Genomic DNA, 15,053 nt, shown 5'->3' on the forward strand with positions numbered 1-15,053 from the left:
CAATTAATCAATAATGAAAAAAAAAAACAAATGCTGTCGATAACTCAAAGTAAACAAATTGAGATTTTTGTTCTTTATGCATTAAGCTAACATATATACTGTTCATTGTTGTTGTTTGTTATAAATGTGTTCATAATTTTAATTGGGAATTCGACATGGTTAAAAGCACTTGGGAATTGAAATCCGCAAAAGAGTAGGGCTCGATCACGTAATGTACCAAACGACACAGGAGCAGTATGAAGCTGTCGTTCTTAGTTGAATGGCGTGGTGTTGAGGCGTCGTTTACTAGACGAGAGGAAAACTCACGCAGCGGCGAGGAGACAAAACTTGCTATTCGGATTCCAATTCCAGGTGGACCTTTCGGATCCTCATGCGCCCTATCCAACTGCGATGCCTGATGAAGGTGGCGGTGGCGCGTCAGTCGGCTTCCCTCTTTCCCAATTCAATGTCATCGTCGTTGACGTTGTTTCCCTCCATCGTCAACCAACCCCATGGTGTTCTCCGACTAAAGCGTCATGCCCGACGTTGCTTAAGTCTTAGAATCTTCTGCCAGGAACCCGAAGCTTCTTCTTTTTCACGCCCCGGACGCAATCAAGCGACTTTCTCGTTGCTACGCCCTGTGGAGAGGGATTCCGCCTTCAAGCTCTCTAGAAACTTCTGTCACTCGTATGCTCCTCTTGCCAACAAGTCAGAGGGTCCTAGTCTCCATCATTGCATTGCAAAAGCTGCTCTTACTGCCTCCGAAGCTCAGCCTTTGTGAGTTATCGGAAGCAATCACATTTCTGGCACTTGCTTTATTAGTTGCACAATTTTGGTTCATTATGGTCTTTAGATTGAAATTTTGGCTTTGGAGTGGTCGCGATAAAGACCTTGTTTTTTAAAAATAACTTCTATAATTTTACAACGACTTCTGTGTAAACGACGTTATGCAATTAGCTTGATCAACATATTGCAAACACAGGAAAGTGACATCAATTATTTTGTTGTTCGTATTGAGCTGTGTTTTTGTTAATTTCACGATTGTTAGTTTCACAAGGCTTTGGTAAAAACGTTAACTGGAAGATTAAGTTTGAGATATAACTGAAACAATGACGGACTTGGAAGATGCAAATGAAATACTTTTTGCTTTTAATTCCGACATTCATTCCCTTACTGCTTATTTATTTACTTTTTACGTCCGATAGTCATGTAGCAGATACTGAAGTTCCTTCAAAAGGTCGTATTTATCACGAGACTTACGGTTGTCAAATGAACATTAATGACATGGAGATTGTTCTTTCTATTATGAACAATGCTGGCTATCGCGAAGTTGTGGATGTTCCAGAGAATGCTGAGATAGTATTTATCAATACTTGTGCCATTAGGGACAACGCAGAACAAAAGGTATGGCAAAGGCTTAATTACTTTTGGTTTCTTAAGAGGCACTGGAAAAACAATGTTGCTATTGGAAGATCACAGTCCTTGCGCCCTCCAAAGGTAGTTGTGTTGGGATGTATGGCTGAGAGGTTAAAGGAGAAGATTCTTGATGCTGACAAAATGGTTGATGTGGTCTGTGGGCCAGATGCTTATAGAGATTTGCCACGATTGCTGGAAGAGGTAGACTATGGCCAGAAAGGGATCAATACTCTTCTTTCACTTGAAGAGACTTATGCTGATATCAATCCAGTTCGAATCTCCAAGAACTCAGTTACTGCTTTTGTCTCAGTGATGAGGGGTTGCAACAATATGTGCTCATTTTGCATTGTGCCCTTCACTAGAGGCAGAGAGCGGTCACGTCCTGTAGAATCTATAGTGAGGGAGGTGGCAGAGCTTTGGAAAGAGGGCGTGAAGGAAGTGACACTTCTAGGCCAAAATGTGAACAGCTACAATGACACATCAGGTAGTGAAGAAGAACTTGAATCAGGGTCCAATTGGATATTTAGCGATGGCTTTTCCAGCACGTGTAGAATCAAAAAAATGGGCTTAAGGTTTTCTGATCTACTAGACCGACTTTCAGTCGAATTTCCTGAGATGCGATTCAGATTCACATCTCCACACCCTAAAGATTTTCCGGATGAATTGCTTTATCTCATGCGAGAAAGACGTAACATATGCAAATCAATACATTTACCTGCACAAACAGGAAATAGCAATGTGCTTGAGAGAATGAGACGAGGATATACTCGGGAGGCTTACTTGGATCTTGTGCAAAAGATACGGAGTATAATTCCAGATGTGGGCTTAAGTAGCGATTTCATTTGTGGTAATATATTGTAAAAGCTTCTTTCTTCTCTTTTTTTTTTTTTTTTTCCGGTTTGCATTACTGTTTCTTAAATCTCATTCTATTTGATTGGAGGGAACTTCTTAAGTTCAACTTATGAAAGATTGAGTTTTACGTTTGTTGTTTTGCTTTAGTTTTTTTTTAATTATTATTCTTAAATCATGCCGTAAACACTACAGGCACACACATATGCAAATAGCTTTCTCAAATGTTTTGATCCTACTTGACAAATATGAGTATGTACCACTTTAGACAGAGATGCATGCAATCTAAGATGCTTGCTTTGATACTGGAAAGTGCTGAAGCTATATAGTCGTCTTGATAGTTTTGCTTTGTGGATATGCTGCCCAAAAATTCCTTGCTAAAATTTCTAGGTCTCTTCTCTTCTGCACTATTTTTCTCTGTGCAAGCAGCGAATAATTAATTATTGTCTCTATTTCAACAGGTTTTTGTGGAGAAACCGAGGAAGAACATTTGGACACTTTGTCTCTCATAAAGGCTGTTGGTTATGATATGGCATTCATGTTTGCTTATAGCATGAGGGAGAAAACCCATGCCCACAGAAATTATGTTGATGATGTTCCAGAGCAAATCAAGCAGAGGAGGCTGGCTGAACTTATCGAGGCATTCCGTGAGAGCACTGGTCAGTGTTTTGATTCGCAGATTGGAACTATACAGCTCGTATTAGTTGAAGGACCCAATAAGAGAGCTCCGGATACTGAGCTTATGGGCAAGAGTGACAGGGGTCATCGGGTTATCTTTGTTAACCAGCCAATCCCAGATAGGGAAGATGCTAATACAAAGCGGAACCCCATTGTCGGCGACTTTGTTGAAGTCCTTGTATCAAGATCTACAAAAGCATCACTCTTTGGTGAAGCACTTGCTGTAACTAAATTGAGCTCATTTTACAATAAGAGTAAAGTAGCTGTTGCCTGCAGCATATAGAACCTTGCAGCATAGAAGACCGGGCATGTCTTTTCCTTGGGGAACAAGAGCAGGGAAGTGGATTGACTATGCATATGCCAGCCTCATCTCAGCTTGATCAAAGTTATGCTTTCGTTAGTCTTCTCCCGTGGAAGAAAAGTACAAGTGTTCGCGTTTGACATTACAAAATCAACCGCTGAGTGTCCAGACAACATACGTCTGAAATTACTCGGAGCTGGTTGGCCATGTTTTTGGCAAGGTGATTGGAGATGAGTAAACGGAACAGTTTTGTTTCTCCCAACATGGGCTATCTTTTTTATATCGGAATTTTTGGGTATTTTGATTCTTGCATTATCATTTATCAAATTATGGTTTCAACGAAATAAACTTTTTAATGGCGTCCGCCCTCTCCCTCCATCTTCGCTGCGGTATAGAAGATAATCAGAGTCAAATGTCGGGATCTGGCGGGAAAAATGAAAGTAGAAGATAATTAAAACCACATGATAAGGAACTGATTTCGAGCGTAGTTTGGTATTTGGATGTCTCGTCCCTGAGACGGTAACTATCGTGACTTGGGAATGAAAACGAATTGGTAACAACCCGTCTGATGGACCGCCAAGACGATCATTAATTTTGTAACTGGCACAAAGGGACGGACCCCAACAGGGAGCTCCGAGTTCTAGGGAAACGAAGGCGTTAGAGTTGTGAGAATTGTCAATTTTTTGATACAGAGGAAGCAAAAAACAAAACAAAAACAAAGGAAAGCAAAAGGACACTAGAGGGATGGTTTTAGGTGGTTTCAAAAAATTCAAGAAATTGGGCACATGCAGTGCCAGATGATAAAAATTAGGTGCCACTTCCAAAGATCGTTTCGCAAGAGAATTAGCCTCAACGTTCAAAGCTTAAACAGTAATGCATAGACTCACTTTCTAGCTCTAGCTAAGCAACTCATGAATCTCTATGATAAGTCCATGATGCATATGGACGACCACATTCTTTCCTTTTATCAGGTTCACAACTTCTATGGCATTACTACGTAGAATTAGGGAGCGGCATCTATTTTCCCATGCGATCTTCATACCTATTAAACATGCTCATAGCTAAGCATAAAAGTTGTCAAAGGATTGCTATTATGATTCTTCAAGATTCTACCACAACCTGCTACATTTAACCATTGTGAAAAGTTTGTGATTTTAATGTAATTTATATTTAGATATTTTTTTTCAGAAGTTAATTAGACAAACAAAAACTTGTTTGAATAATTTAATTTAAAAGTTAGTTGAAATTATAATGACAAAAATAAAAATAAATTATCTTATATATATATACATATATATTTTTGACCAATTTGATATTTTTTTAAAAAAATATTAAACTTAAAATTGTAACTTTTTTAAAAAAATAGATTGCAAATATAAAATGTATTGATAAATCAAAAATCTTAATTTTTTAAAAAGTATAGAATTAAATGATAAAAAAATTTTCAATTGTACCTGAGTTAAAAGAAGATACCATATGATAAGAAGGGAGGGGGTATATTTTTGTGACTCATCCTAATATTTTCAGAAAAAATAATAAAATTTAAATTACAATTTTTAAAAAAAAGATGGAATTAAAAAAACCTAAAATATACTAGTAAATTAAAAAAATAGGAGATGTTAACGTATGGCCTCTTCTTTCTCTTCCAACATCATCACCTTCCTTTTTCTCCCTCTTCTCATCTTATCTTTCCATACCATCATGGAGAACAGCATGTAACATCTTAATTTTTTGGGGTTTAATTTGTTATGGAAATTGGGTAATTTAGATTGTGGGTTAAGGTATTTTGAGGTTTAACTAGAGAATAGTTTTGTGTTCAAGGTTATTTGAAATTAACAAGTGTTTGAATATTACATTATGACTTAAATTGAACTTAGATTGATATATCAAAGTGTAACAGGATTCAAAATAAGTATTGAGCTGAATCTTGCCCAATAATTATGGGCTTAACTAGAGAGGGCTATTTCTATGTTATATGCCGCAACGTATGGTAAGTTCACAACAACACATGATGCAAAATCTAGTTTAATACTCTAGTCACAAAGTAAAAAAAGAGGGAGAGATTTTTAAGAGGGTTGGTACAAAAAATAAGTGCTCTACTAGGGTTTCATGCAAGGTATTGATTGTGCTTAATTTGGAAGTTACATAGGTTCAAGGCAACCCTCCTAACTCATCCCTCATCATTTTAAGCTAGATATCTTCATAGGTGATGTTAGGGTTTTGATTTTAATACTACTCAGCTCTTAGATTTGAACTCTATGGGTGTTTTAAGGTTAAATATGTGTTGTTCAAATAGTTTTGAGGTTATTTATAGTAATAGGCATGTTGAATCTGAAACCCTAAGTTAGAAGATAGATGAATTTTTAATGATGTTGGGGTGCTATTGAGGTTAAATAAGTTTGTTATAAGTGTAATGATGATGATTATGAGTTCATTTGAGGGATTAAATGGTTGTAACAACTTTGGGTTAATTAGATTAATTAATCTAACTCTAGGATTAGAATGTGATTAGTGTATTGATATTTTGATTAGTGTTAATTAACACTTTGTTAACTATATTTGATATTGCATTGTATGTAGATTATGGTAGAATCACCATTGGAGGTGAAAGATTACTTTTTTGGAGAGCTTTATTAACAAGAAGCGAAAGTAACCATTTCGTGTATTTTGTGATTTCTATGTGTGTTTTTTATGTGTTTGGAAACTTAAATTGTATTTGGAAAATATGTTTAGTATTTGAAAAATTATTTGCCTAGTAGGATGCTATATATGTTTGTATATATATAATTTTCGGTATGAAATTTTGCATTTAGAAACATGAAAAAGTGTTCATATATGTTTTCTTGTTTGGATATGCTTTAATATGTAAGATTTGTTGGGTTTGAGAGATATGCGCTCATTAAACCTAATGTATAGTACCTTAACTTGGATTGACTTACCTTTTCTTGGGTTTGTTGGTTTCAAGCATGATGTAAGAAAGGATATAAGGTGTGTCATGCATTTTTATTCGGATTGTTTGAACAAACTATGTTTGGAAACATTTTGTAAATGCCCACTTAGCAAACACATCATTAATTACATTACATGATTAATTGCATTATTGCATATTAATTTTAGTTACTAAGACTTTTATATCTCACTCCTCATAGTTTAACATTTTACAAGAAAGAACCCAACTATAAAAACACCGAAGGAGTAGTTGGTGTACATGGACACCACTTGGCCTATTCGGCCTTTACTTTGTAAGGTTATGTGTTATTGCCAACCTTAAGGCATTTTAAATTTGTAATCAAGCATGTAACTCCTATAGTTTTGATGGCCACTTATTTGATTGCCATAAGTTAGATTTTTGTGACATTCATGACCTTAATACACTTAATCTTAGATGATTGATGGAATAGTTTGAATGAAAAATGTATTTGTAGTTTCTTAAGTTATTGCACTTTAATTATATTTTTTATGTTGGATGACTATAATCCAACTATGAAATATTGAATGTATATATTAATACGGTATTGTGAAATGTTTGTTTAAGGTAGGTTTGAGTTGGTCAAATATACTACACAATTACTAGTGGTGTTGGTTTTGGTTTATAAATGGTTAAGTGTTTGAAATATTGAGTTTTGGCCCCTAATGGGGAACAAAAAATAAAATCCTTATATGCAAGAATTTCTGTATCAAACTAGAGCCATTAGTTAGATTCAAAAATGAAATTCATATAGACATTTGAATCACTGAAATCAAATATGTGTTAAAAGTTATACCCATTTAAAATTTAAAAACATGTTAAATATTGTTATTGGTACCATCAGGTACTATGCATCGCCGTGCACATCAAACATGCCGTAATACATGGCATAAAGAGGGAGATTTTTTTCTGTGCTATCCATTGTAACGCATGGCAATCTTTTGACCAAAATACTCTTGTCTTAAATTTTGTTCCTCAAAAAAGGTCTCCTGAAACATTTTACTTCTATAAACTTATTTTGAAACAATTTAGCCTCATGGAAACAATACTTCACTTTTAATTACCTATTTTTTTATCATTGTATTGAATTTAAATATTTATTTTTAATAGGATCTCACTAAGTGCATTTTATTTAACTTAGTTTTTTATCAATAGTTATTTGTTCAAGTTATTTATTTCCTTATTTATTATGATAGGTCTATTATATTATATTTAATCTTTTCTTTTATGGTAAATCCTTTTCTACCATAGTAGTCCAATTGATAAATGCTTGGTTTGTAAGAAAATCTTTGTTTACTGTTATATATTTTTATAGAAGTAATTTCAACTTTTAGTTATCATAATGGCTCTTTTTCTATCATAGTAGAGTTTTAAAATTATCTAAGTCTTCTCTACTATGGTAAATCTTGGCAATGTTTTGAAAAGTAAGTTTGACCTTTTATTATCATAATATACTTTTTTATATTATGATATGTATTTAATGGATAAAATTCGTTGTAAAATTATATAATTTGCCAAAAAAATAATGTAAATTATATAATCACGCGGAGGATAGGACATGGTCTTTGTGCCCAAGTCGTTTGCATCTGATCCTGATCAATTGCAAAGCACCAGAGACAATATTAAGCAAATTCTCAAAAGACGAAGAAGTTTTGGTTCTAAAATTTGTTAGCAGAGTGCGTGGGTTGAGTCTGTGAGTGGTGAGCGAGTCTAACAAAGAGTCTTGTATATCTGAAGGAGGAGAGAGGAAGGAAATGCATGAAAGAAGCAAAAAATTTGCACAAGGCTAAAAGAGGTGATGATAGAACTTGTGAAAATTGAAGGCAGAGCAAGGAGACGAATAGTGATGGGGTGAAGATAAGCAGGAGAGAGAAAAATTTGAACACTTGTTAGAAAGAGAGCTCCCTTGGACAACTTCAACAATAACGCTCGTTTAACTTTTTTTCAATTCCAACATCTATTGAATTTTTTTCCTTCCCAATTGAAGTTGGGATGCTAGATTTTGCACGTAACCTTGAAATCCATGCTATTGGATAACGAGTGTGTGTTCTTGTGCGCTTGAGAAGAACAGAAGGGCAGAAGGGTGATGTCTGGAGTGGGCTTTTTTTGTTAAGGGGTTTTTTGCCTGGGGGTGGGAATGGAAGAACAGAAAAAAAATAACGCAGTCAAAGAAAATAGTCAAAATGGTAATCATGTACTGAGTCTTTACCTTTTTCCCCTCCAATAATTTTCAATGGCTCTTGTTAAATAGTGGAGATTCAAATCTTAATTTATTATATTATAAAGAACTAATCTCTTTTGTTAAACTCAATCCCATTGATAATTTAATACATTTTTAATAATAATTATATACGTTTCTTCATACACTTGGGTAAAATCTTAAAAATGAATCGTATTTCTCATAATTTACAAATAGTCTGATTTGTTATGAATTTGTGTATACTGACACTCGAGGATAACGATAGTAGTACGGGTAATAAACGCTGTTCACAGTCCAGAGGATGCTTCCTCCATAGAAGGACAATTTAAACCTCATCTTTCACAAGTAATCCCGGTAAGAACCAAACCTGTCATGCATCAGTATCACAAGGCCCAGGAAACTCACCCATAACAGTTGCCAAAGATTCTTAGGAATTTTGCAACAATACAAGCTCATCACCTTTATTGGTGTTACAAGTGGATCGCTCTATAATTTTCCCCAGTGTTTCAAAAAAAGCAAAGAGGAATTCAACATTTCCATGTAAAAACAAAAATATTTTAAAGAGGTGGATGATCAACCGATTAGCAAACAACATGGAATAACATTGAAGGTGCAGAATGTATGGGTTGCTAGCTAATAACAGATTAACCTAAACCAGTATTACCCGCATGCAGTTAAATTCCAAAATACTCAAGCTGTTGATGCTTTCTTCTCTTCTTCAATTCGTTTCAACTCTGCCAATCTCTCCGCCCATGCTCTTTCTCTTGCAACGGCTGCTATTTTACGCTCTACTCTTTTGATATTTTTCCTCCGTTTAGCCTCTTGCAGCTGAGCTTTCCTTTTCTTTCTTTCTGCCTGTTAATGCACAAACACAATCCATTGAGCATAAAACTACCTCATGGAAAGCTACTCTTAACACAAAATCAGACACAAGCACTTCTGCTTGATAAAGTCATATAAAGCCAATTGGTTTTAGAAGTGATCCTATGCAACAGCCTTTTCATTCGAACTTTGAAGAACAAAACAAGAAAAAGAAAAAAAGAAAATCAATTCCAAATATCGCATGGGTAATTGGTAAGTTTTGAGGAAATTACTCCATCCACCCTAACAAAACTTACAACAGTCTCCTCCTGGCATTCTAAAGCTGTCAATTAAGCTGGGTGAATTAATCCACTTAAGCATCCCCGAGAGCATCTCACACTACTCAATTTAAGACTTAACATCCTATACCAGATACCAGTTGATGAATATTCAAGTTGGACGGGAGATCTTCTACCAAAGTTAGCTATTCATATGAGAGAACCAACTCATTTCAGTATCCCCTAAAACATTTCAATGACTTCATGTTTCTCTATGAGGGACTTAGATCCCATACTATTAGTCCCCAGAATCATCCCATGGCAGATGGTGTACATATTAAGAGAACACCTTGTTCCGACGAAAATCAATTATTTGACATTTGTTATGAAAAACCAAAACACCTTAAAAGCTTAACATAAAAATCATGATCAAACACTAGGCCTTTGGAACCCGCAGACACATAAACAGGTAAGCTCTCCGTAGTATCAAATTGGATTTCCTGTGCTGTGGTTTTGGATTTAAGGAATCTACTGGCAGGTGTCAAATAATCGACCATGACCGAGATACAATAGTTCTAGAAATATATGCGCCATCTGCCATGACTAAATGGAGTTAGTTTTGCAGTGGGTTTTAAACAGCAGGAAATGCTTGTTTGGATTTTATAATTGGAGGAATGAGTGATTTGAGCTAAATATAGGGTAGGATGAGGTAATCAACATTGCAAGTATTTGTTTAGAATCAGAGAAAAAATCTTTGTCAACTGTTTATGCTTACAAGCTCAATACTCCAAGATCCAAAGCCTTCCCCGGGATCAAGAGATTCAAATATCTTTGATGTTTTACGGATACAAATCCCAACGTAGAACAGAATGAAAAGGAAAAGGCAATATAAACCAAAAATTGCAACAACAAAAAAAAAAAATGTTATGCAGGTGGGTATCAGGGAGACTTGGTGCTTGTCTTATGATAGATATTGAATATCTAGCTAGTTCCGCCATGCAGGGGAAGAAATCATTCCTATGAAGGATAGTAAACGGGGCTTAAAAGAAGTTTAGAAATCACACCAATATAAAAGCTCGGTGCTGCCTCATTCGTTTTTTCTCCTTCCTTCTTTTGACACTCCCTTCATTAGGTCTATTTGGAAGAATTGGTTCGCCCGGTACATACTTAACCCAAGCATACGGCCCTGCATCAATAAACCTTCACCAATTAGATTGAACGCGAAATAGTGGAATGTTCAGTGAATAAACTCCTCAGTAAAGTATTAACTCAACCACGCAAACATATAAACATCCGATTTGATAAAAGTCGATTGCAGATTGTTTTCCCGAACTAAAATTCACATGCTCAGCTTATTAAACAGTATAAGTTTGATTGTGAAATCAACGATAAAAAAACCGCTCAGAAAGAAAATTCTACGATTCAACAAAACGTTATTCCGTTGGTCAAAACAAAACAAAACAAAACGTTATTCAGCTCAGCATTGTTATACAACCCATGAATTTGGAAACCAAGAGGAAATTTCAGTGAGCATGAATGAAGTATAAATAGACAGCTAGCTAAAACAGAAACCTGGAGGTCTCATGCTAGCCCTCTTTCGGCGGGGCTTCTCAGAAGGACGTCTTTTAGGGAAGCGAGTGTCGGTCAAACTATGTAAATGATTCGAAAGAGGAAGCCATTGAGGATCTCTGGAAAAAGCTGGTCTGCCGAGAAAAAGGGATTTCGGATATGTGGAGGCGGGAAGAAATGGTGCGGGCGAAGTAGTAGGGATTCGTGAAATTAGGGTTCTTGAGAGAGGTCGAAAAATGTTTCTTAGAGCCCCAAAAGCCATAACTCTTTCTATTGCATAGAGTGCGATTCTGCTTCAAATGTCTGCGCCAATGGAGCAGGCGATCGAAATTAGAGCGGACTTGATAGTGTCGCCCTGTGTGGCTGTGTCGAAGAAATGAAGAAATGAAAAGAGCAGGGAGCTTCAATTTATTTTTATTTTATTTTATTTTAAGGAGGTGGAGATATGTGGGGCTCAACTGTGTGGCCCATCGATTTAACCCAACAAACAGCAACTGGATTTCAGGCCTTCTAATAGATGGAGTCAACATTTTTAAATTTATATTATCAACATTTACTCAACAAGTTATAATAATTATATATGTTTTAGAAAAATACAATAAAAATAATAATGCAATTTTTCACGTATGAGTCCATCTTGCACTAATTAAGTCGTGCGAGTATTACATTATAATTTTTTAAAAATCATAGTTGGAATATTTTGAATAAAAAATTATAATAATTATAATAAATTACATTTAAATTTATATATTTTCATGCAACTCTCGACTCTGATCGCTACAATTTTCCTGCATTACTTTCAGATATCAATTTTTTTTTTTGCCTGAAATGACTGCCTTTGATGAAAAATCAATCATTTTGATTTTACTTTTACCCCCAAAATTGTTTTTGCTGTGAACTTTGGAAGATCATTGTTGAATGAGATTTGAGAATGTAGTTGAGGAAGTTATTTATGGTGTTTAAGTAATTTTGTTCTGTGTTTTTAATAATTTAAGGACTTTTAGTCTTTTAGTATTTTTTTGGGATTTGTTTGATTCTTTGTCATCAGTTCACTAGGTTGGTCTCCGTGTCCCAAGCTAACTGCCATTGCCCAGTTCAAGCGATTAAGTATGAAAAGCCAAGCATTTTCTGGATACACCGGAAAAGTTAAACGTACCGAATTAGGTGAAACCACATTTTATATCCGTACAATTCACGGGAGCATAATCCACACTGTTTAAGAAAAATGGAAGAGAAGGGTGAAAGTTGAATTTAAAAAAAAAAAAGACAAGAAAAAATAAGTATATTTTTTAATTTCTTTAGTAACTTCTATTAATTATATTTTTATATTCCTAGTATAATATGAAAATTTTTTAGTTATTAGAATATATAAATATAAATAATAATTTATTTTATCTTCACACAATTTATTTTAGAATATACAAAAATTATTGCTAACATTTTATTTAAAAAATGCAAAGTATTTTTAACTGATTTTTGCCTCCAATAAAGTAGTCAATTAGTTTCAAACTAACACCATTTTTTTATATTTACTTTTATTTAATGTGATATTTTATTTTAAAATAAATATAAAATAATTTATTTATTACAAGTACTTTTGAAAAATTATAGCATTCACCTTCTATCCTAGGATCAGATAACCAAAGACAAATCAAAGGATGGTTTGAGTATTAGAAATTTGAGAAAACAAAATGAAGCTTTTGTAATAAAACTTTGTTAGAACCTACTGACAAATAAGTAAAGCCTTTGGGTGAAAGTTCTATAAACCAAATACAAGTGCAACTCGAGGCCTAACTTGAATATCAAAAAGCCATAGAAAGCATCACTAAATTGGAGAAGCATTTATGATTTTTGGAAGACTTTTGAGAGCAATGTAGGAAAAAAGATTGGAAATGGAAAAATCACTTCTTTTTGGGTTGACACCTTGTTGGAGATGAACATGCCTCTAATTGAGCTAATACTTGGGTATGAGGGCTTTATTGATAGAGAGGATAAGGTCTTTGATATTGTCAAAAGTGATAGTGATTTGGACATTGAGTCTCTAGTTTGAATCCCACATTGTAGCATGCTTGGCTCGATCACATCCATCTTATGAGAAGAAAAAAGAGGATAAACACCTTTGAAAATCATCCTCAGATAGGGCTTTTACTATCAAGTCTACTTATAAGTTTCTTTTTATAGGTACCCAACAACAACTAGATAGTGTTTGAAAACTTTTATGGAGATGGCTAATTCTTGAGAAAATCAAATCCTTGGTGGGGTTCTTCACTCATGGAAGATAGCACACAATGGACCTCAGATGTAGACAAGGATTCAAAATAATGATAGATGTCAAATGGGTTGCAATTCCAAGGAAGACTCCATGCATCTTCTGTAACACCTTCAAATTTACAAACCGATTTTTCGCAAATTATTAATTCAACAAATCATTTTTTTCATTGAACCCTTATCATAGTAGAAAAATTTCTACCATGATACATCCAAGATAATATACCACAGGTCTTAAAATATCTCAAAAAACAATTAGAACCATGAGGGACAGACATGATCCTCATAGCATGTTATTCAAATCAGGTCATGAATCAAAAGGGACAAACATAATCCTCTTGGACATATAAATACATTTAATAAAAAGGATTAGAGTTTACATGCTCCACAAAGAAGATATGTCCTAAGTTGGCACAAGATACATTGTATAATTCAAAATAAGAGGCAACATAAAAGATGGTGTCTCATACACCATAATTACACCTCTGGTGCTTTCTCGGCCGGACTCGCTCCTGTAAAAATATTAACCACGGGAAATGAGACTTAAAAGTCCCAATAACCAAAAATTAATATGTAATGATGCATGCAGATGTAACTAATCATGCGATTGCTAAGTGGGCACACAAAACATTTAACCGAATAATATTTTCAAACAAACCGAACAAGTCTTTAATTGCATGACTACACCTTATATACTTCTTTCGCCATGCTCGGACGCCAAATCACTCGGCCAAAGGTGAGTTGGACCAAGCGACACGCCACTCATTGGGTCCAATGAGGGCTTAACACGTGGTAATAATTAATCGAACAGAAATTTTTATTAACACCGTACATTAAAATACCTTGACAAGTCATGCATCATTCAAATATCCAAACAGGAATATATCCGAACAATAATATCTCATCATGATAAATAAAAATAAATTTTTAACCCACTTGGCAATAATTTCAAACAAGTATATAACAGTATTTATTTTCAATAATTTATAATTTTTCCAAACAACAAGTCAACACATAACCATTCACAAACACACTCATCACAACACATTAATAATGGTTACCTTGTGTCTTGAATAACAAGTTCCCCTTCACAACTCCTTTTTCACCACTATCTTTGTCAATATAATCTACATAATTATTTCATAATACTATATATTAATTTTACATTAAAATAAATAACTCTAATTTAAAGAGTTAGAAAGTCTTAGATCTATAATCCATATTAACACTAATTTAAGATTTATGCCTCATTTAACTTCTCAAATTCTTTTCTAAAATTCTCGTACCCTAATAAACTATTTTTTTATCCTCAAATTACTTCTAGTATCACAATTTCATCCTTCTATATTCTAAAAATTCGTCTAAAAATAAATTAAAAATTTTAAAATTATCCTGAAGCCTCAAATCACCTTTCTATAACCTCAAAAATACCTATTCATATTTAAATAAATATTTAATAATCAGATGTTCATCCCTACATCTCAGATTCGACATAAATTCAACTATATAGATCTAGATTTTAACTCAAAAATTCTTAAACATGAGTTTCAACCTCAAGAAATTATTCTATAATATTTATTATATCCCTAAGAGTTTTAACCTATATTTTTAATCCATCATATCATTAGATTAACTATCCTATAGAAAAATCCTAATCAAAATATTTACTCTATTCTACAAAATAATCATATTATTAGAAAGCTAATATTATTTAGAAAATAACTATAAAATTAATTTTGTACTTAA

The 15,053-nt window shown here is 34.1% G+C and overlaps 2 protein-coding genes across 2 annotated transcripts; one reads left to right on the forward strand and one right to left on the reverse strand.

Moving 5' to 3' along the window:
• Positions 1-276: 276 nt before the first annotated feature.
• LOC129284610 (CDK5RAP1-like protein) lies at positions 277-3,584 on the forward strand. The gene is made up of 3 exons (XM_054920137.1): positions 277-756; positions 1,185-2,242; positions 2,706-3,584. The coding sequence occupies exons 1-3, from the start codon at positions 371-373 to the stop codon at positions 3,203-3,205; spliced, it is 1,944 nt and encodes a 647-aa protein (XP_054776112.1). The 5' UTR covers positions 277-370; the 3' UTR covers positions 3,206-3,584.
• Positions 3,585-8,789: 5,205 nt separating this feature from the next.
• LOC129322917 (uncharacterized) lies at positions 8,790-11,432 on the reverse strand. The gene is made up of 3 exons (XM_054969378.1): positions 11,043-11,432; positions 10,535-10,656; positions 8,790-9,246 (listed from the first exon to the last, which is right to left on the reverse strand). The coding sequence occupies exons 1-3, from the start codon at positions 11,299-11,301 to the stop codon at positions 9,082-9,084; spliced, it is 546 nt and encodes a 181-aa protein (XP_054825353.1). The 5' UTR covers positions 11,302-11,432; the 3' UTR covers positions 8,790-9,081.
• Positions 11,433-15,053: the final 3,621 nt, after the last annotated feature.

This window comes from Prosopis cineraria, unplaced genomic scaffold (genome assembly GCF_029017545.1).
Source record: "Prosopis cineraria cultivar Desert tree isolate PC_DT_omini unplaced genomic scaffold, ASM2901754v1 PC10, whole genome shotgun sequence".
In the NCBI taxonomy this organism is placed as follows: Eukaryota; Viridiplantae; Streptophyta; class Magnoliopsida; order Fabales; family Fabaceae; genus Prosopis; species Prosopis cineraria.